This window comes from the organism of the source record quoted next, unplaced genomic scaffold, assembly GCF_019419815.1.
Source record: "Pyrus x bretschneideri cultivar Hongxiangsu unplaced genomic scaffold, Pyrus_bretschneideri_v1 Contig33, whole genome shotgun sequence".
NCBI lineage: Eukaryota > Viridiplantae > Streptophyta > Magnoliopsida > Rosales > Rosaceae > Pyrus > Pyrus x bretschneideri.
Window position 1 is genome coordinate 2032605 of NW_025999646.1, and position 21592 is coordinate 2054196.

General features: G+C 39.0%; 3 protein-coding genes across 4 annotated transcripts; 2 read left to right on the forward strand and 1 right to left on the reverse strand.

Annotated features, from left to right (window-relative positions):
• The first annotated feature begins 8832 nt into the window (after positions 1-8832).
• On the forward strand, positions 8833-9630 carry LOC103944195 (protein RALF-like 19). The gene has a single exon (XM_009354625.3). It carries the CDS (start codon positions 8915-8917, stop codon positions 9278-9280), a length of 366 nt encoding a protein of 121 aa, XP_009352900.1. The 5' UTR covers positions 8833-8914; the 3' UTR covers positions 9281-9630.
• A 1758-nt stretch (positions 9631-11388) lies between these two features.
• Positions 11389-13616, forward strand: LOC103944196 (protein RALF-like 19). The gene is made up of 2 exons (XM_009354626.3): positions 11389-11610; positions 13278-13616. Exons 1-2 carry the CDS (start codon positions 11389-11391, stop codon positions 13434-13436), a joined length of 381 nt encoding a protein of 126 aa, XP_009352901.2. The 3' UTR covers positions 13437-13616.
• A 4616-nt stretch (positions 13617-18232) lies between these two features.
• LOC103944197 (VQ motif-containing protein 4-like) lies at positions 18233-20539 on the reverse strand. Of its 2 annotated transcripts, none has more exons than XM_048590926.1 (2): positions 19678-20539; positions 18233-18344 (listed from the first exon to the last, which is right to left on the reverse strand). In XM_048590926.1, the coding sequence occupies exons 1-2, from the start codon at positions 20411-20413 to the stop codon at positions 18295-18297; spliced, it is 786 nt and encodes a 261-aa protein (XP_048446883.1). In that variant the 5' UTR covers positions 20414-20539; the 3' UTR covers positions 18233-18294. The 2 variants fall into 2 exon arrangements, with proteins under 2 accessions (XP_048446883.1, XP_048446884.1); XM_048590927.1 differs by lacking the exon at positions 18233-18344 and adding an exon at positions 18460-18485 and having other exon boundaries at positions 19678-20538.
• Positions 20540-21592: the final 1053 nt, after the last annotated feature.

Below are 21592 nucleotides of genomic sequence, written 5' to 3' on the forward strand. Positions count from 1 at the left end.
CTTTTCTGTCTATCCGGACTACTTAGGATAGGATTTGGCCGACCCTGCCAACTGGCTCGGGATTTATTATTCGGCCCATAGTATTTGTCATCACCTTAGGCCAAGCACATCCCGCTGCTCGGCCTAACAATAATATTTTGGGCCCAAACATTGCCCCCTCGCTTCTGAGGTCGCCGACTGTTAACTCTTGGTCGGGCCTCGGCCTTGAAGAAGCGGAAACGCCTATTGCTTTTTGGACTTTGCTTCCTTAATGACCATTACTCCTGCACATTTATGAGACATGATTGCACTCTCCTCGTTGCCCCCAACGTACAGCCACGTGTCGATTCTCCGCCGCTCTTAAAAGCTTTCAATCATGGCCCTCGAGATCGTGCACTTACTGAAGCGTCTTATCATAATTAATGCATTAAAACCGTCGCCACACGCAATCGTGTGTCCTGGATTTTCGACCCCTCGTTCCTATCTTCGCAGGTTCCCAAAATATCCGAAATGATTGGAACCTTTCCCGGTTAAATTTCCCCCCAATTTAAACCAGTGCTTTTCGAATTCCAGACGTTTGATCTTCATTCTGAAAAGCCTATAAATACCCACATTTCTGTCATTCGCATCTCACGCCTTCATAAATTCCAAAATCTCAATTTTATCATTCCTGTTCGTTCAAACAAAGCCTTCCAGTTCTTCTTCCTGCAACCTCATTTTTTAACTCCAAATCATTTCTTCCATCAATGGCCTCCTTTATCTCAAAGCTTTCTAACGAGTGCAGCAAATGTAAGGATTTCATTGATCGGAGCGCCGTCAAGACGCTGCGATTTGAAAATGACATGGCCACTACCCACCAGATTCTGGGTCCCCTTTTCAGAGACGCAGTGCCGTCGTCTATCACTACTCTTCAAGGAGCAGTGTTTAATACCCCTGCTGCAGGGGTTCGACTGGTCGAAGTGGATTCTGGCGCGGCCTCAGGGAGCCTGGCCCTCGACCACCACGGCCTGGGCCGCCTGGGTTGACCGAATGAGCACATTCTTTGGCAAGGAGTAGAAGGCTCTTGGTATCTACGATGCCATTATTCTGTCAACCATGGAGATTGCCATGGATAAGGAGCTGCTCATAGCGGCCCTGAGTTTATGGTGTTCGGCCACCCACACCATGATCCTGCCTTTCGGCCCTCTCGGCCCCACAGTCCTCGACATTTCGGCCATCCTTGAGACTTCTCCAACTGGCCTTTCCATTGATGCCGCCCTTTCCGGATGCCCCTCTCATCTCGACCTGAAGGCATTATTCGACGATGGGCCGTCGAGACGCTAAGCCGTGGTGATCGAGAGCCCTCAAGGGAAGAAGTTCAGAAGCTCCACAAGAACTTCTTCAACTACAACACTTTCATCATTCACTTCACCGGCCGAGGCAAGGAAGGCTTTAGGAAGGGAGAACACGAGGCCTTCCTCTTCTACTTGTACAACAAATTCATCTGTTGTACCAGGTCAAACAAATGCCTGGTCGAGAACATGCCGGTGGCCCAAGCACTGGCTAGTGGTCGCTCCTTGGTGCTCAGCCCGGCTATACTCACCAACCTCTACCGTTGCTTGGCTGAGGTGACTATTAGCAAGATTGACCCGCACAAGAATGGACCCCTCTGGGTGTTCCAACTTTGGTTGCAGGTTTACTTTTCCACCCTTCGGCTGGAGGTTCCTGCCTTTCAACGATCGGCCGCCCTTGGCCTTCAACTGGCCTCTCGACCGGCACCACCTCACCGAGCCAATGAGGTCTTTAAACACTTCCTCGGCCTCGACGTTCTTTCGGATGACGAGTTCCTGGTATGCCGGCGCCAGGAGTACCCTGCCTCGATCAGGCTTCCTACGGTCGCGTGGGCCGAGTCCGAGGATGCTGACATCCGTCAATGCTGGGGGTCTTTCGTTTTGGCTCGCGATCTTCCTCTTGGTTGCGACGCCCGCCGAGCCAGCTGGGAGGTCTATCATTCCCATTTTGTCGCCCGACAGCTCAGCTACCTTCAAGGTTGCCCCATTCCCCTGCTTGCCTCTCGGTCTCTCCTGAGTCGAGGGCGTCTTTCCGGTTCCTCTGAAAGGGAATGCAAGACGTCGGAGCAGGAGTTTCAGGAGAAGTGCAAGAAATTCCGGCTCCGGCCGACGGTTCCTGAATCTTTGGGAACCGACACCTTCGGGGACTGGTGGGAGGAGTACACCAGTGACTTCTTTGGCGTCCCGGCCGAAGACATGGTGAACAAAATCTTCGGCGACCGTCCCAGACCAGCGCCCTCGGCCCAACCTAAGGAGTCGACCCAAGGTATAGTCTTTTCCGCTGTTTTTTTTTTTTTATATCACTTGTCCTTGTTATTAATTACTTTGCTATTTCAGGGGGTCGCGTGTCGAGGAAGGTTGAAGTGGTCGTCGCGGTGGCGAGAGCGAAGAAGTTGGTCTCCATGAAGAGGATCATCGCCACCGAGCGAACAGCCCCCGCCAAACGCCCTCATCGAGAGGCTGAGCCTGTCAGTGAAAAGTTAAACAGCCGTAATTTATAGAAGTCGCTATTGACGTCCCCACACTGCGCTGTGAACCGAGCCACATGTTCTAATGAGGATAAAGACGATTCCCCGGCGAAGAGGCTGAAATCAGGGATCTTAAAACCTCGTGGGTATTCAAACCTTTCTACATAAGCCGGGTATGGATAGATGAATTTTGGAAACTTCGGCCCCTTCTTCAGGGCCGAGTCAATCATTCTCTAGACTTCGGTCATGTTTACGGAAGCGGCTTCTTCTCCTTGGCTTGGTCCCTCGGATCTATTTCCCGGTCCACCTCTTTTTTCTAAGGTGATTGGTTGCGGTCGGGCGGACCTTCTCTCGGCTGGTATTGGCACGTTCATAGAAAGCTGCCGAGGTTGGCCGACCTGGCCATCTTCGAAGGCTTTACTAACCAATATTTCAAGCATTCTGGTCTATGTATCGTTGTTACTTCGTATTGCTTCTAGTAAATCATTCATCTTTTGACCAATCGACTACTCAACCTGACAATACTGTTCATCAAGTCGTCTCCGAAGAAACGACCTAGTTGGTGGATCAGAGCCTTCCCTACCATCGTCGTCGCAATCTTCCACTATCGCCTCTACAAACATGCCCGTCGTTTGATTCGGGACCGCTGGGTTGTGAGGTTGCCCGCCGAGACAGATTTCATTTTCTCGACGTGTCACACTTGTGGCCTCAGGCGGCGCAACAATGATCGGATTTTTTGCAGGGTGCAACTCCTACCCATGGTTGTTCTCTTCTTTGTAGACCGTGTCTCAACGGTCATGAACTCCGAAGGTTTAGCACAAAGGTCCCACTGGGCGTGCCAAAATGTTGACTCTAAAAATTACAAAACCCACATGGCGCGCAGGCCGAGTAATTAATAAGCTAACTACGTCCTTCGGTTGAATGCGGGGCGTGCCAACTCGTCGGCCAAGCTCGGCCGAGGAGTAAAATTTGCTGATGTCGCGTTGAGCGCGCTGTTGACTTCTGTATCTTGCGATTGCGACCGAGAAAGGAACGCTCTCGGTCTCTGGGTTCTATAGCCTGAAGATAAGGCTACTAATTCTACGGAGTTCAAAAATCGTCGAAGCCTGATTCGATCACTGTGATTATGTGACATCCCACATCGCCCAGGGGAGTGATCCTTATATGTATATTCTCATCCCTACTTAGCTCGAGGCCTTTTGGGAACTCACTGGCTTCGGGTTCCATGGGAACTCCGAAGTTAAGCGAGTGGCGCGCGAGAGCACTCCCAGATGGGTGACCCATCGGGAAGTTCTCGTGTGAGTTCCCAGAAACAAAACCGTGAGGGCGTGGTCGGGGCCCAAAGCGGACAATATCGTGCTATGGTGGTGGAGGGGGCCCGGGAAGTGGTCCCGCCCGGGCCGGGATGTGACAATTTGGCATCAGAGCCTAACCCTGGTCGTGGTGTGCCGACGAGGACGTCGGGCCCCTAAGGGGGGTGGATTGTGACATCCCACATCGCCCAGGGGAGTGATCCTTATATGTATATTCCCATCCCTACCTTGCACGAGGCCTTTTGGGAGCTCACTGGCTTCGGGTTTTGTAGGAACTCCGAAGTTAAGCGAGAGGGGGCTTGAGCAATCCCATGATGGGTGACCCACTGGGAAGTTGCTCGTGAGTTCCCAAAAACAAAACCGTGAGGGAATGGTAAGCCCAAAGCGGACAATATCGTGCTACGGTAGTGGAGCGGGCCCGAGAAGTGGTTCGTCCCGGGCCGGGATGTGACAGATTATATTCGTAAGAGTATAAGCACGCCGAATCGAGACCAAACTATATGGGCATAGGTACTCAAATGTGATATATGTCTTGATGGTAAACGTAGTTCGGCCGTCAGAATGCCGAACCCTGAAACTTACTTGCGAGTATCCAATCATAAAATCACTTGGCGTCCAATGCTCCGAGCAATGCAATTCGTAACACCCAACTATGCCGAGAAGGCTAGTAAGATGACCCCTACCAACAAGGGTTTGAAAAACCCTTCTTCGGCCGAGACTTAGATAGGTAATCGGTCGACTTCGAGGCAGTGCTGTTTATCCAAACTGAAGGTGCTTCTCAGTCAGCTGATTCTACGGCGGCAGTGTTGTTTATCCAAACTGAAGATGCTCGCCGGGTGCCTCCACAGTGCTGTTTATCCAAACTGAAGGTATGTCGGCGGAAAAGAAAAGGAAAACTCTCAAGGTATTTGAGAGGTTTTGCGCAGGGCAATTGTATGCTGGATTGAAGACCCTTTTCTGTTGCATGATTTCTTGTATTTATAGCACCCCATTCCTTGAGACCAATTCACATTCTGACTCGGATTGGGAGTCTTTGTCCCATTTCAACTCTAACTCGAACAAACCTACTCCTACTGGGATTCTGAATTTTCCTTCCTTTCGAGGCTTTATTCTTAGCCGATCGGGAATCCTGGTCGCACCAGGACTTCCTCGACCTTTTCTGTCTATCCGAACTACTTAGGATAGGATTTGGCCGACCCTGCCAACTGGCCCGGGATTTATTATTCGGCCCATAGTATTTGTCATCACCTTGGCCCGAGCACATCCCGCTGCTCGGCCTAACAATAATATTTTGGGCCCAAACAGAAACACCATCTTTTTTATATCAAGACATAATTGCATTTGCATTCATAATTTAGGGAGTACATCTAATATCAAGAAAGTAATGTATAATTTTTTTTAAGGAACCGTTTAATTAAGAAAAGTGCTTAAAAGATTGATATCGAATTTTTTGCGATGAATCCTTTGATGAATATTATTTTCTTTGGGAATGATAGTAACCTTCTCGTTTTATCTTCTCGATTCTCCTTCTCATCCTACAATGTGAAATGATAATTTGAACCGTCTACTATTTAGGTCATTTTTTAAAGATCACTCCTGCAAAAAATTAGCTAACTCTAAAATTGTTTAGTCATTTAATAGTTGTACACTTGATACACGAATCATATTTCTCACTTAAACACTAAAATTTTGTCGAGGCTAATTGAACGGTTAAACGATTTCTTTTCTTTTTTTTTTTTTTTTTTTTTAGCAAAGTTGATCTTTAAAGTGTGATCTAGAAATTAAACAATTCAGATCATAAAGTAACGTAGTAGAATGATAAGAAAAGCCAAGAAGGTAAAACGAAAAAGTTCAAGCAAGATGGTTCTTAGTATCTCCTAATTTTTTTCTTTAATCCATCAACATATTTAATGTTTTTTCATACACTAATCATTTGAGTTATGGGTTAGTGGCACACGTGTACGCAATGAAGTGGCTGTAGTGTCCCTGGTAGATAGGGTAGTTTGGGGCTAGTGTGTTTTTGTCTTGTGCCAATCACAAATGCTTGCATGAGCTTAGTCATAGATTCATAAATAGACCCCAACTCAAATTGAGACGAAAATACCTTTGTAAATTTTTTCGATTTCAAAAATGTGAACTGTCTTGACAAATTTACTATTATTTTATAAAAAATCTTTTCAATTGACGTTCATTCTCTATTTTGTTAGAGAAGATTTTAAGTTAGAACTCACGACAAACAACAATTGTTAAATAGATGCACTAGTTTCGCACATTCGTCATCGTTTAATTAAGTTTATGACTTGAGTTTTCACTTGTACAATAAGAAAAACCAGTGCACTCGTTCATCGTTATTTGTATGATTGCTTCAAACGTGATGAATGGGTGCACTTGCTTTGATGCTGTACAAATGGCACGTGATGCACACCAAGAGAAGCTTCCGTCCGCAAAGAGTCGTATACGCATGGAGAACACAGGGCAACATGACTAATGGCTCCCACAGGTAAGACCATTTTATGACGTTAAGATCATAGTGATAAGGCGATCTTAGCCGTCAATTTAATAAACATTATTCTGTTTGACTTTGGAAAATAAAAACAAGCAATATGATGAGTGTATATGGCCACGTCATCAACGTGGGTCTACGTGGTTGTTGTTAGGTTGCTGATTAGGACCCCCTTAAGCCAAATTTTCAACCTTGATCAATTAGCATTATATGAATTTTGTGAGCTGCAAAACCTGGAAGCAATGAATGTAGATCTTCATTCTCCGAGACATCGATGGAAACCTTGAGTGGCAGTTGCAAACAACAGTTTTTTTTCTTCTTTTCTATTTTTATATCAAATGTCGTCCACAAGACTTAGCCAAACGTAAATAATACTTACGCGAAAGTTGTACGCGTTATTGCATGACTATGCTTTTCAGCAATTGGGATACAAATATGGAAGACGAATGGGTTTGGGTTTCAACTGTTCAAACAACCCAAGTATAAATGTTAAAAAAGAGAATATTAATGGTTTCAAACGACACCAAAAGTTGTGTTTGTACTTTCATTAAAATCAACCTAAAATGTTTGATGAAATGTCTTTTCATTGCGAATAATGTTACAAAAAGGAAGTTAAGTTCGACCAAAAAAATAAGAGAAGGTTAAGAATTGTGAGGTATATAGTAGGTGGAGGTTATGGGGTTGTAACCTTCTTTAGTTATCGTGCACTATTTTAACAAGTGAAATGTTAATTAAGCGGACTCTCTGATAATTTATGTTTTTGTCATAATATTTTATAATGTTGGAATAGAAATTGACATTAAAATATGAGGTGACAGAGAGTTCATGAAGATTCTTACTTTATGAGAATCTACCTAACATTTCTTTTTACGAACTCATTTTGACAAAATTTTAACTGCACCATCTATCATATCCACGCTCTACCAATATTAAATCTCTGTAATGATTATTTATTTAATAGAAAATAATAGAAATTAAACTCATGGCTTAATTTTGGAGCTATTCTTGTGTAGATTTTTGGGTGACGGTACTCATTTGATGGAAAATAATGGAGAGCTCTTGCTTCAAGCTCAGGGCTTTGCTGATTTAATATATTTAGTTAGTGTCTACATCACTGGACCCTAAATATGAGCTTCTAAAGTTTTCTGATAAGTTCTGGTTTGTGCCACTTTGGTTTGCACTGTACTCCACGGGGTCCACACTCCACTCCCATGATATATCAAGATCTTCCTCTCTTGGCTTGAAATCCTTTGAAATCTTCAAGTCAGTAATTTGCAGTTTGTATGCATATCTTAATGAGGTACCATCATTTTATCCCTGTCTGACGATGGAGAGAAATTTACCTGTAACATGGCGTATATTTTTCTGTCACGAAAAAAATAAGTACAATTGAATAAACACTACGTTGCAACTAAGTTTTAATTCTCTTTATTGAGAATAGATCTGATAGAAGTGTATGACCAAGTCATCCTTCGACCACCTCTAACATCAGCATAAGGCTCTCGTATTTTAGTTTCTCTTGAACTTATGTTAATTCTACGTAGTGTGAGAATCATTATATTCATACGGTGTGAGAGCTGCTTTAATATATATGTGCCTATCTTGAGCCAATCCTAGCATATACAATAGGACTCGTGCAAAACGAAGTACAAACTCTGATATGGCTACGAATATGTAAGCCCATTCTTACATTAAAGCTCAAATCCAGTTTTGCCCTTTCGAAGGTGCAAACTTCAAAGACAGATTATGGGCCACCATAAACCCAATGTGCAATGTTTCATAAAAATATGTCAAAATGCTGCCAATGCAAAAAAACTTTCAGAAGAGATTAACCATATCAGTCAACCACAGAAAATAGTTCAGGTTCATATTTCACGTCTTGATTTCGATTTTTGGCACTAGTGAATTAAACGATGGTGACCATGAGGAGGTTAAAATGCATCTATGAATCTTCACAACTTAAGAAAAAAATGAAATGTCGTGGTGAAGTTACCAACTGATTATTTTTATTAATTAAAAAAAACCACAGAAAATAGCAATAAAATTCATAAAAACGTGACCTTAGAGAAAAGGTTGAATTTACATTCCAATTCAGCAATCGGCAGTTAGAGAAAAAGTTGTCCCATAGGTTCAAACAATATTCACATGCAACACAAAAACAACCACCATCTACAAAATGCTACTATCAAGCGTGCGTTAGTATTTAGAGCATTTTCAGCCGTTTGTGAATGTCACCACATTTATCAACGGTTGAAATTAAAGATCATTCACTCATCTGTGTGTGACTGATGGTTAGCATTCATTCCTCTACATTAACACGTGAAAGAAAAACGAGGAGAAAGCTGCGGGCAAAGGACGTTCAAAATTTGCGTTCTATCACCAAAAACACACCAACAAAATAAATTTTACCCTATTTTTTATCCCAACGAATCATCTGCACAATTTCCTCTAGACCCTTCATTCTCTCTCCTTTCTTTTACCACAAAGGGCAGAGACAGGGGCCAATAAAAGCCCTCTCTTTTCTTCTCCTCACAGAAACAAATTAAAAACACAATTTTTGTGTACGTACGTTCCCTAACCCTAATTCAACAAACACCAACGATGGGATTCAAGCTCTACCTGATCGCCTTCATGGTGGTATTGGCCATGGTGGCTAGGTCATCAGCCAAGGTCCACGATGCCTCGTGGGGTGTCAGCCACTTCGTGGCTCATGATGATGAATCCTTGATCGACAGCACCAACAGCAAAATTGGCGATGTCGGAGAGGAGAATGAGTTGTTGATGGATTCAAACAGCGGTCGTAGGACACTCCAAGGCACCACCAGGTATATTGGCTATGGTGCCCTGAGGCGCAATGCTGTTCCATGCGGACGCCGCGGCCAGTCCTACTACAACTGCCAAAGAAAGGAGGGAGCTAACCCTTACAAGCGCGGTTGTGAGTACATCACCCGCTGCTCCAGACGCTAAATCTGATCGAGGATCGATTCTATCCAGTTAATTAACATGGCAAATAAAAAGTACGTACTTAACAAGGATATATGGCGAAGAAAGAATGAAAGTGGGATCACTCAGCGATCACCATCAACATTCATGCTTGCACGAGTTATATAATTTCCTCGTTTTTGTGTTTTAATTTAAAAGAAAAAAATAATAGGATGAATGTGTTTGTTTAATATTGTGTTTTTTTGTATTCACATTTTTGTGTATGTGTCTATTATTATGTATTATTAAGGAGGAAATGAAAATAAGATATATGTACTTGGGTACGTATGAATTAAATAAAATGAGGAATCAGGAGTTTTCTTCTTCTTTTTGTCTTCAGCAGCTTAATAATTTTCTATATGCTTGCTTGTGAATATCATGCATGCAAATTACGACGAACCATTAAGGCCAATTGCCTTTGATAATTATGGGTGGTGTTATTCACAAACTCATTTTTACTTCCCTCATACTTTTTATTAATTTTTGTCCTTTGATTTTCTTCAATTCATTCTATCCAACGGCCAAAAATTGAGAATAATGTATAAGAGATAAAAAGAGGTGTGTGATAGCACATCCCATAATTAATTGTTTTGCATCCTTTTCCATATTGGCTTATTTCTCCTCTACTTGCATCTAGAAATAGCATTTGGTTGCAGTTGTACAAAGAAAATGAATTTAGCACTTCTTTTTTTTCTCTTCCTGCATTTTCTTTTTTCATTTTTTGTCTTTAGATTGAATAAATCGAATGAGAATCAAAGGACATAAAGGCGAGGAGATGAGTGGAGATAAAGAAAATGAAAGAGGGGAAATCAGTTTTGTATAATAGATATATCTCTAGAGAAATGACAAGGAGACTCTTTCAAAGTGTGGCTCTTTATGAACTTTCCACCACTTCATATTTTTAGCACAATATTTTAAGATGTTGGCACATAAATTGTGCCAAAAACATGAGGTAGCGGAGAGTACATGAAAAATCTCATTTTTCAGAGAGTCAAGCATTTCTCGTATCTCTATTACCCCATAGAAAACAATACAGTGGGATTAATTAATGAGACACACATACACCCAAAATTCTTATCTTTTCGTTTAGTAAAATAAAATTTGAAGTTGGTAAATTACGCAAAATCACACACAGAAATCTCTATATAGCTTTACTTGCAATTTGCTATGCAATAAGCTGTCAATTAGTTATGTTTATTTTTTAATAATGACACATCACGTGTTTTGTAAATGTGGTCCAAAAAATTGGTCTATATAGCATTACTAAAAAGTTACTGAAATCGAGTGCATGGTGATGTCATCATGCTACAAAGATTCGGCTAGGTGGCCTAAGGTTTTAGGGGTGCTTGGCTCGATCCCAATCCCAATATAACTAATTACTCTTGTAGTGGTAATGCTGGGAACTAAATGTGATGATTAAATTTTGTAAACTAAAATGCATAAAAGTTAATAATTAGATTATTACTTAAGTGTTAATTAACGTGCTATTTCTTAACGGTGACGTATTATTTAATTTGCAAATTTAATCTACAAATTTAGTCTACTTAGCATTACTCTTGTAGTATAATTTACAAGGAGGAGAAATAAACGGCTAGGTGGCTTAACATGAGAGATAAACGAGGAGAAAGAAACGGGCCGAGGGCATTCAAAATTTGCGTTCAATCACCAAAAACACACACCAACAAACTAAATCTAAGAGTGCATTTTTGCTCACCATCATTGAGTGTAGTGTATGTACATCATCCTATTTATCAATGTTAGATGAGTTTGAATTTTGAGATTTGTGCTTATCCACTACACGAATCTCGAAATTCAAACTCATTTAACGGTGATAAATAGGATGGTGAAGATACACCACACTAAATTGTAGGGAGCAAAAATGCTCCCTTAAATCTAGCCCTCTTTTTTTTATCCCAACGAATCATTTGCACAATTTCCTCTATATCCTTCATTCTCTCTCCTTCCTTTTACCACGAAGGACAGAGACAGAGGCCTATAAAGCCCTCTCTTTTCTTCTCCCCACACAAACAAATTTAAAACACAATTTATTTGTGTGCGTACGTACTCTAACCCTAATACAACAGACACCAACGATGGGATTCAAGCTGAACCTGATCGCCCTCATGTTGGTATTGGCCATGGTAGCTAGGACATCAGCCAAGGTCCACGATGCCTCGTGGGGGTTCAGCCGCTTCGGCGATCACGATGATGAGTCCTTGATCGATAACGCCAACTTTGTCGGAGACGAGAATGAGATGACGATGGAGTCAGAGAGCACTCGTAGGACACTCAGACCTCGTTTGACAGCTCGGACTGTACTGACTATTTCAGTCGGATATGATAAATAATCATTGGATAGTACAGACTAAATTAGTCGGGCGTTTGGTGAATGTCAGACTAATGAGACCGTATTGTTTTTTTTATGTTTGGTACTTGTTAATAATATTTTTAAATTGATAATTCAAAAAAAAAAATATTACAAATGCGTTTTTAAAAATAAAATTTCACAATCCAAAAAAATAAAAAAAAACGAAAAGCAAATAAAAAACCATCAATTCTTTCGTCACCATCATCGTCTTCCTTTTCTTTCATCCACCAACCAATCAAATTTGCAAAAGCAAATCTCCAAATTATTGATCGGAGATTGCTCACCCAACAAGCAGAAAGTCCATGTCCATGCTTTACAAGGGAGTCAGTGCAGCCAAAAACGCAGGTGAAAAAAAAAACCCAGTTTTGAGTTTTTAATCCATTGAAACCAAAACCCAGATGAAATCTTTTCTAGTTTTGAGTTTAATCACCGAACAACATCAAAATCAAATAACAATTAAACCAAAAACTCAGATAATGTCTCTCCACAACGGGAACGGCGTGACTTGGATTCGATCTGCCACCTCTGGTTTTCCGTTCAAAATCTGCTTGATGCTAATCAGAGGTGGGGATGGAGAAAGAGGGAGAGAAGGAATACCTTAGTTGAGGAGTTCCTGATGTGTAGAAGCAGATCGCAAGATGGTTGGAGCAGTTATTTTTGCTTTAGCGTGAAGTTCATGAACCCGACTAAATAATACCAAGGTATTGGACGGGATAAGCAAGCGAGCGTAAGGGGTATAAAAAAGGGGCTTTTGGATCTAGGTCCAAAAACATAGATAGTTTTTGGGACCGAGTCCAGTTATCCAATTACATATTTTGATATCAATTTTACCCTTTCAGATAAAAATATTTAAATTCTTTAATTTTTTTTATCATTTATTCAGTTTTTAAATTTTGAATATTTAAATACTCAAACTAAAATATTATCTAGTAACTACCTACTATTTATGAAGAAAACAAGACCGATATAATCTAGTAACTACCTACCTATTGTATAGGAAGAAAATGTTTTATACCTACAAAGCAGATATAATCTACCTGCAAAACAAAAATAAACTACCTATTGTATTGGAAGAAAAATGCTGGCAACCTACATGGCGGAACATAAAAATATAAATATGATATAATATACCTCCATTAAAGGAACGGATTTGGAGGGAATAACACAAAAATATCACCCATGAAAAGAAGAGACAAAAAAGAGGAGGATTGATAGAGGGAATTGTTTGGAAGAAGGAAAAAAGGAGGGATGAAACAGACTGGGGGTTGAGGTGATTATACGGCTATAACTAATCCTACAATTAAGGGATTAGTTAAACCACAAATTATCTCATAATTAAGAAATTTTGTGTATTTACTACAATTCGTAAGCCTAAGGGGTAAATATGGTACAAACCATAAATAAACATACATGGAATCTCAATTATTGGACCTATTTCAATGAAGTGGACTAATTCTACTAATAGCTCACAAAATTGGATCTATATCAAGTTATCCCTATAAAAAATGGTGGGGCTGGATTAATAATCCGGTGCTTATTTAGTCCAAAACTCACCAAACATCTATTTCATATTATATAGTACAATTCGGTGTCTTATACGATGTGCCAAACAAGGCCTTAGGCAACAGCAAGTTTATTGGTTATATTGCCCTAAGGGAAAATGCTGCTCCATGCGGACGCTGCGGCCAGTCCTACTACGACTGTCAAAAAAGAGAGCGGGCTAACCCTTACAAACGGAATTGCGAGTACATCACCCGCTGCACCAAACGCTGAATCTGATCGAGGGTCGATCTATCTTGTTAATTAACATGGCAAAAAAGAGAGAGTACGTACGTACAAGGATATATAGCGAAGAGGGAGAATGAAGGTGGGATCACTCATCGATCATCACCATCAACATTCATACTTGCAAGATTTATACAATTTCCTCATTTTTGTGTTTTGATATTAAGAAAAAAAAAAAAAAAAAAAAAAAAAAAAAGATGAATGTGTGTTGTTGAATCTTGTGTTTTGTTTTATTTTCTTTTTTGTGCATATGCCTATATTAAGGAGGAAATGAACGTACGAACATATGCCTTTTTTGTTTAATCAGGAGTTTTCTTTTTCTTTTTCTCTTCTGGAGCTTAATAATTTGCTGCATTCTTGGGAATATCATGCATGCAAATTACGAAGAACGAATTAGACCAATTGCCTTTGATAATTAAGTGTGGTATTCTTCACACAACATTTTTCACTTCTCACACATTACTTGTTAATTTATATTTTTTGATCTTCTTTAATTCATTCAATTTGCACAACATTACTTGTTAATTTATGTTATTTAATCTTCTTCAATTCATCCAATTACCTTTGATAATTAAGTGTGGTGTTATTCACACAACATTTTTCACTTCCCACACATTCACACAACATTTTTCACTTCCCATACATTACTTGTTAATTTATGTTCTTTCATATTCTTCAATTCATTCAATTCGACAACAAGAAATTGAGAGAGGTTTGTGAGAAATAAAAAACGGTAATTGATGAAAATGAATTATGCACTTCTTTTTTTTCTCTTCCTACATTTTCCTTTTTCGTTTCTTGCCTTTTTTGAATAAATAAAATGAGAATGAAAAGACAGAAAGATGAGAAGACGAGTGCAGAAAAAAGAAAATAAAAGAGCGGAAATCAATTCCCTACTATAAATATATCTCTATTAATTACCTCCTAGAAAACAGTACAGTGGGATTAATTGATGGAACACACATGCACCTACAAAATTCTTATCTTTTCGTTTAGTAAATAAAAATTTTAAGTTGGTAAATTAAGGGAAATCACACACATAATCTGTAGTTTTAATCTGCAATTTGTTGTGCAATAAGCTGTCAATTAACATGTTTATTTTCTATTACTAACATATTATATTTACAAATGTGGTTTAAAAAATTAGTTTACCTAGTGTTACTAAAAGAATAGTGAGATCGAGAGTGCATGGTGATATCATGATGCAACTAAGAGTCGGCTAGGTTGCCTAACGCTTTAGTAGTGCTTGACTCGACCCCAATCCCAATCTAACCAATTAATCTTGTAGTATATACAATACACGTCAATGTTACAACATATACGAGTGAGAGTTATGTTGTTAATTGCTTTAGAAGCTAATCATATATAAATTAGATCTAAAGACAGATTAGGTTGAATCTAATATGATGAATTGACCCAATGGATGAAGATGACCCTATCTTTAGATTGAACCACACTCTACTCGTTGACCATCCAATCTATTGATCCAAGCTTGATTCTAGGTCAAATATTGGACTAGGTAGACTCGTTTGGACATTTAGTGTACCGGATCGTATTTCCAACACATTAAAAAATTTCTCCCAAGCTTGATTCTAGGTCAAAGTATTGGACAAAGTTGAACCCTCCTAAGAACTCGTTTAGAAATGTTTTTATCATAATAAGTACTTATGGAACGTTATATACTATAAGTGCTTTTACATAAAACTATCAAACTTTTATTGGGCGTTATCCTAGAGAGACATTTGAAAGTGCTTCTTGAAAATGCACTTGAAATTCTTCCTAAAAACATCTAGATTCTAGTTGAAGCCATTTAATATTTAGTCAAACGTACGCAAAAAGCTCTTCTAGTTTAGAAAGCACTTTTAACCTTCTCATAACCATTTCCCGTGTTAAAAACATTGGTGGCATGACATAGTTGATGTTTGATAGACCTTAGGGTTGGTTTGGTATTGCTATGCTTTGAAAAAAAGCTGTTTCTAATGTGCTGTAAGAATAAGCAGCTGTGAAATAAAGCAACAGAGTGTTTGGTAAACTTTTTTGTAAAAGTGCTTTTGAAAAAAAAAAAAAAAAGCAGTATTATAGTGTTTGGTAAACTTTAATGTAAAACGGATGTGAAAAAAAAGCTGGGTTTTGCAGCTTCTTGTTTTTGGCTTTTTTTCATCCAAAACTATGAAAAAAAGCTGAAGCTAAATGTTTACCAAACACAAAAACAGCTCCCAGCTTTTTCTTATACCATTTTTTTTGAATCACCTCAGTACTAAACCAGATCTTAATACAGTATTAATGAATAAATACACGTATTTTTTACCAAAATTGATCCACAAGTAGGTGATGGATGTTGATTGGAGAGAGGAAAGGCCAAATGGGTGTCCAAACAGTGCACATGGAAAGTTTCAATTCGCAATCAATCCTCAACGGCCATGCTAGCATGGTGCAAAACAAGCAAAGCAAACAAAAAGCACAAGAAGCCAAGCAGTCTCTTGTTAACCTGCACTACACTTGCCATGTTTTCTGGCTTTCCCGTTTTGATTTTTCATCACTCTTTCTTTCACTCGGTCTCTTTTTCCTCTTCTTTCATCATCACAAGTCCCACATTCCTCCTCCTCCTCCTCCACTTTCACTATCTCATGTCCCCCATCACACGCTGTTTTTTTTGGTCTTTTTTTTTTTTTTTTTTTTTTAAAGTCAAAAAGTAGACTTGAAAATAATGTTAGATTTCAACTAAAGAGGCTTGGGAACCGCCTCGGTCGGAGGCGGAGAATGTCATTATCATCTCCACCCCGACAGAGTCATCACCCCTTTGGTAGGAGACTCTGTCAGAGATTCGGGGTCTAATAAGTTTTCTTATTAAATTTCTCACAATTAGAATTTTTTTTAAAAAAAAAAATTCATTATCTTTGTTTATATAATACAACATAGAATGAAACAATTACATGGTACAACAAAAACACAAATTAATGTTTTTTGAATTGTAAATCAAATAGAGAAATGTAACTTCTTTTTTTATGAAATTCGGGATTGTTTTGTGAGTAAAAAGAGAATGGATAGGGTAACTCATAAAATCTAAGTAGATGATGGCATGCTTTAAATCCAAGGTACACAGAATAAGATTGGACACAATTTTTCATTTTTAACTTCGACATACTTTGAATATGGTCGATTATCCAGTTCAATCAAATTTAAGAAACCAAATGTGATGAATTTGAACCACGTTATTATTAGCCTATTGTGAGGCTTAGTTCACTCTTTCACCCCTTAGTATACATAATATCGTCTGTTAGACAAAAAACATATGGCCTTAAAAAGAGACTCGGGGCGGAGACCGCGACCAGCTAGCAATCCCATTCCGGCTCAATACGGCGGGCACCGCGGAATAGCGGTGTTGGGGGAAAAATTGCCGTGTCCGTCTACTCTGGTTTGCATGATTGCTTATACACCAATTCAAACCTCCAACAAGAAAACTCAAACGAGTAGAAGATACCAGAATTCAATTGGGACCCGATAAATCGACATCTCGAGCCTCCTAACATAAACTAATCAGCAGCAGATCAGCTGAAGATTTTTGTACACTTGGGAAGTTTTCTGAGGCCGATCACCTCAAAAGCCAGATTGAAACTGAAGTCAAGATGATGCAACATAGGACAATTCAAATGGGTCCCGTGCCATATTCCATATCTATAGGTCACTTTCTCACCTATTATGATCTATAATATTATAGATCTACCATGCTTAGACTATGAATTAGTGCTTCCTTCCAAATTTCGAGAGAGGATTCTTACTGGATTCTTTTTGTGACAATTTCGGACAACAACTGCATGACGTGTAGTGCGTGTGGCCGTTTGGCTTTACACAAGGACAACCTGCTTTGATATAATGATGAAATTGAGGTTCCACCATAAAACTAATTGGCAATATGAGGAGTAGCCCAAGACCATATAAGCACATAACAAACCTTGTCCGTCACTAATGTAGGACAACTCTCAACAACGTGAGAAATATTTCCACACAATTTCTTGTTACGTACACTAATATTTATTTATGTTTCTTAATGTTCTTTTAATTTCTTCAATACGAAAAGCTAAAAATCAACGAGAAGAGATCCTCTCCAGATCTCTAATTGGGTTAAAGTTGAGAAATCATTTCTCAAGTTGGATTAAAGTGGAGAGACAATTGGTAATTGATTTTTAGTTGATGGACTATAGTTACACGTTTTGATGAGTTAAGGTACCAATGATAATAGATTTTTAGTTAAGGGATCATTGCTCCAATTGAATTAAAATTGAAGGACCATTGATACAATTTAAGGTTGATTTGATATTGTTGTACTTTGAAAAAAAAACTGCTTCTGCTGTACTGTGAGAATAAGCAGCTGTGAAATAAAACAGTAGAGTGTTTGATAAACTTTTTTGTAAAAGTGCTTTTGAAAAGAAAAAAAAAAAGCAATATTATAGTGTTTGGTAAACTTTTGTGTAAAACAAATATGAAAAAAGCTGGTTTTTCAAAGCTGGGTTTTGCAACTTCTTGTTTTTGGCTTTTTTTCACTCAAAATTATGAAAAAAAACAGAAGCTGAATGTTTATCAAACACAAAAAGAGTTCCCAACTTTTATTTATACCAGCTTTTTTCAGAATCACCTCAGTACCAAACCAGGTCTTACTCATTATCTCATTCGTTGATGACAAATCTTTTTATGCGAGCAATTTTCAATAAATATGATACAAGTAGCATTATTTTCTGAACAATCATGAAATATAAAATCATATCAACCCTAGGTGAAAAAAAAAATGAATGATTAATCTCATTTTATTTTATTTTATTGCGAAAAGACCCATGTAATAAATACAGCACTATCCACAAAGAATCCAGTCTGCTCTAGTTTGCTTGCCATCTTTACTCACTGAAAAATACAGCACAAGAGTCAAGATTCCTTGCCCATTCTTATACTCTTTCTTTGACAGCTATCCCTATGCTCTTTTTCCCCTTTCACTCAATCAATCCTCCTAAAGAAATGCTAAAGTGACTTGGACTTATGGATTCTCTATCATTTTACAATGTAATATTAATTTTCATATAAACGTCATAATACATTACATAAAAATTAAAGTGATAGAAAGTGGGCGAAGAGTTTTCTTAAGAGAGTCCCTTTTCTCATCGCCTATTCATCTCCACTACTCACACGGTCACAATTAATGTCAAAAAGTTTTGGAAGTAAAATTAGATATTGCTATTTACTTCCTCCATTTATTGAAAATAAAAAATAAAAAAATAGTTGGCAGAGACCATATGGAATTGGATCCCCTCCGAGATAATGTCTCAGGATTCTTCTGATTGGACAACACAGACCGTTAAATTTTGATCTAACGATCACAAACAGAAAATTCTTCTAAAATTATAATAATTGTAATCGTTAGATCAAAATCCAACGACTCGTGTTATCCGGTCAGGAGGATCCCGAGACATTGTCTCGGAGAGAATCCAATTTCAGACCATATCAGAATTCAGAACAGTAATTGACCCCCTCGTGCTGTGTATGGTGATTCATAATTACATTAAAATGAATTCACCCCCCACCACCACCCAAATTTGACTTATTAACTCCCAATTCAATTTATAGATTTATTTTCTTCCTCGTAAATAGTTAAACCAGTTGGTTAAGATATCCTTATCTATCGCTGCAATTTCAAATTCTCTTCACTTACTCATTTAAGAATGCAAAATTTCAATGCAACGATGTTTAAAAAAAATCATGCAATTAAAAGGTAAAACACATACGGGCACTTCATATGTTCGTTACACTACCACCTTCGCGTCTCCCTTTCATGTAAATCTTTATTGTATATTATAATATTTTAGAACATATATCACTTAAAATAATGTCTAGTTTTTTTTTTCACCCAATTGGCCTTTCCATATAAAATTAGTAACACAAAACTAAAAATTGAAATTTTATTCAATTTTCCACCTGTCCCTCCATTTTCTCATCAACCAAACAAGCATACGAAATAAGTTAAAATCAAAATAAAAAAATAAAAGAAAAAGGAGAGTCGTACATGAAATTTTAGAATTGCTTAAAGGCTCTCTCATTTCTCTGCAAATATTCCATTACAATTTACCCTCCCTCATCATCATAATAATCAATGTCAACATTAATAACACATTAAAATTACACAAAACTAAAAATTAAAAAAAAATAATCGAAAATTCATTTTTAATTCAAGAAGAAGATGAACCTGAAGCAGCTCTCGGCGACGTCGTCGGGAACAGAGGCAGCAACCGGGGCTCCGATTCCCGCGGCGTCGTGCTCGGGGACGGGTGCAAGTAAAAACCCTTTTCTTTAATCGCCTTCTCCTCCGCCTCCCTGTTCAAACTCGAGCACCCATTTGGATTCGGGCCGTAATTCGCCGTCCCGGACCGGTCAAACGGGTCGGATATCAGCGGGGTGACAGGGCTGAGAACCAAAGCAGGAAAGTCGAGAATGCTCGGAGATAAAATCTCGGGATTTCGCGGCGAGAATCCGGAAGCTGCGGAGCTAAAGACGGGGATTAGAGGGTTAATCCGGAGGTTCTTGAGGGAGTTCCGGCGCTCGTAGAGCTTGAACCCTGACCCGGATTGTTGTTTTGTGTGCGTGGATTTGATGGGCGGGATGTGTGTTTTCGCGTGCGGGTCGGATGTGGGTTTCGAAGAGGCTTGCTTAGCGGTTTCGGTGGAGCCGGTGAGCATTTGAACGACTTGTTTGAAGGAGGAGGTGTCAGCTTGGACGAAGGTGGTCGGGTACGGGTTGGTGGGTTCGGATCTGGTGTAGGGTTTAGGGGGCTGGGGAGTTGGGGTTGTTGGGGGAGCTCCGCCGTTGAGGTGGTGGTTGCTGTTGGAGCTGCTTGTGCTGCTGTTGGAGCTGTGGCTGTTTGGGGAGGGAAGCAAAGAAGGAGTTGGGTTATCCGGTTGGTGGTGCCTGGGTGAGGATTCCATTGATGGGTTCTCTGATTTATTTTCTGTTTGGTTGCTGAGAAAGTGCGAGAAAGTGAGAAAATTGAGAGAGAGGGAGCGGGAGGGAGGAAGAGAGCGAGTGAGTTTTTTATGAGATGAGACTTTCTTTTTGTTTGGTAAGAAATGTTTTGGTGAGTAGAGTTCGGGTTCTACTGTTGTGGGAGTCTCCTCACGCGCTTGGGAGGAGTGTGGTGCGTACATGTTCGATATCATGATGAGACAATGGAGGAGAGAGTTTTAATTTCTTAATTCATTTCACTAATTCTACTAATTAAACCAATAAATTGAGTTAATTGTAAAAATTAAAAGTAATAAACCAAATGTTACAGAATTATTATGAGTACTTCAAAATAATCATTTTCTTCAATTTTTTTTAAATCACATAATATATGTATCTACAACACTCATCACGTGATTGACGAATTAACAATTATCTTAAGCCCTGACACTTGATTGCAAACAAAGTTTTTGACCTTTGGAGTGAGAATTTACCTTGAGGGTACTATCCTTGGATCTACTTTGCAAATTGATCTTATGGTACAAATCATCCATCTCATAAGTTCGTTTTTAGGATTATAAAATTACAACGTACAAGCTCAAATATGATACTTTATTTTTCCCACTCACAACACTAGAATAAGGGAGAAAATAATTAAATCACCAATAAAAATCATTAGTATTATGTTTATGTGCAACAAAGTTGGCTTCGTGATGAACAAGCTTAGCTTTGTGATGAACATGATTTTTAACTTGCAACTAAGATAACATCGAAATAGAATACGAGACTACAATGTAGAGGAGCGCGTGGGCGTGAGTAAAAGGGAAGAAGACCAGCTGGTAAAATGGCATTGGTGGTCTTCGGAATTTTGGAAGACATGGGTGGAGAGGTGGGGCTTGTGAATCATTTTATAAAGAAAAAAAAAGAAAAAAAAGAAAAAAGCAAAAGAAAAAAACGTCAAAAGAGCTTCAAAGTTGTCATTGACTTTTAGAGAGAGTGGATTAAAGTCTTAACTACGCTACTTGACATTAAACAAATTATTTAATTAGTCAAATACCATGACCATGCATAGTGCACTTAATCTGCAGATTCCCCCACAGCACAAAACCAACTCATTTGTTATAAACAAGGATTAAACTCTAACTAAAATATCTTTAGATTTA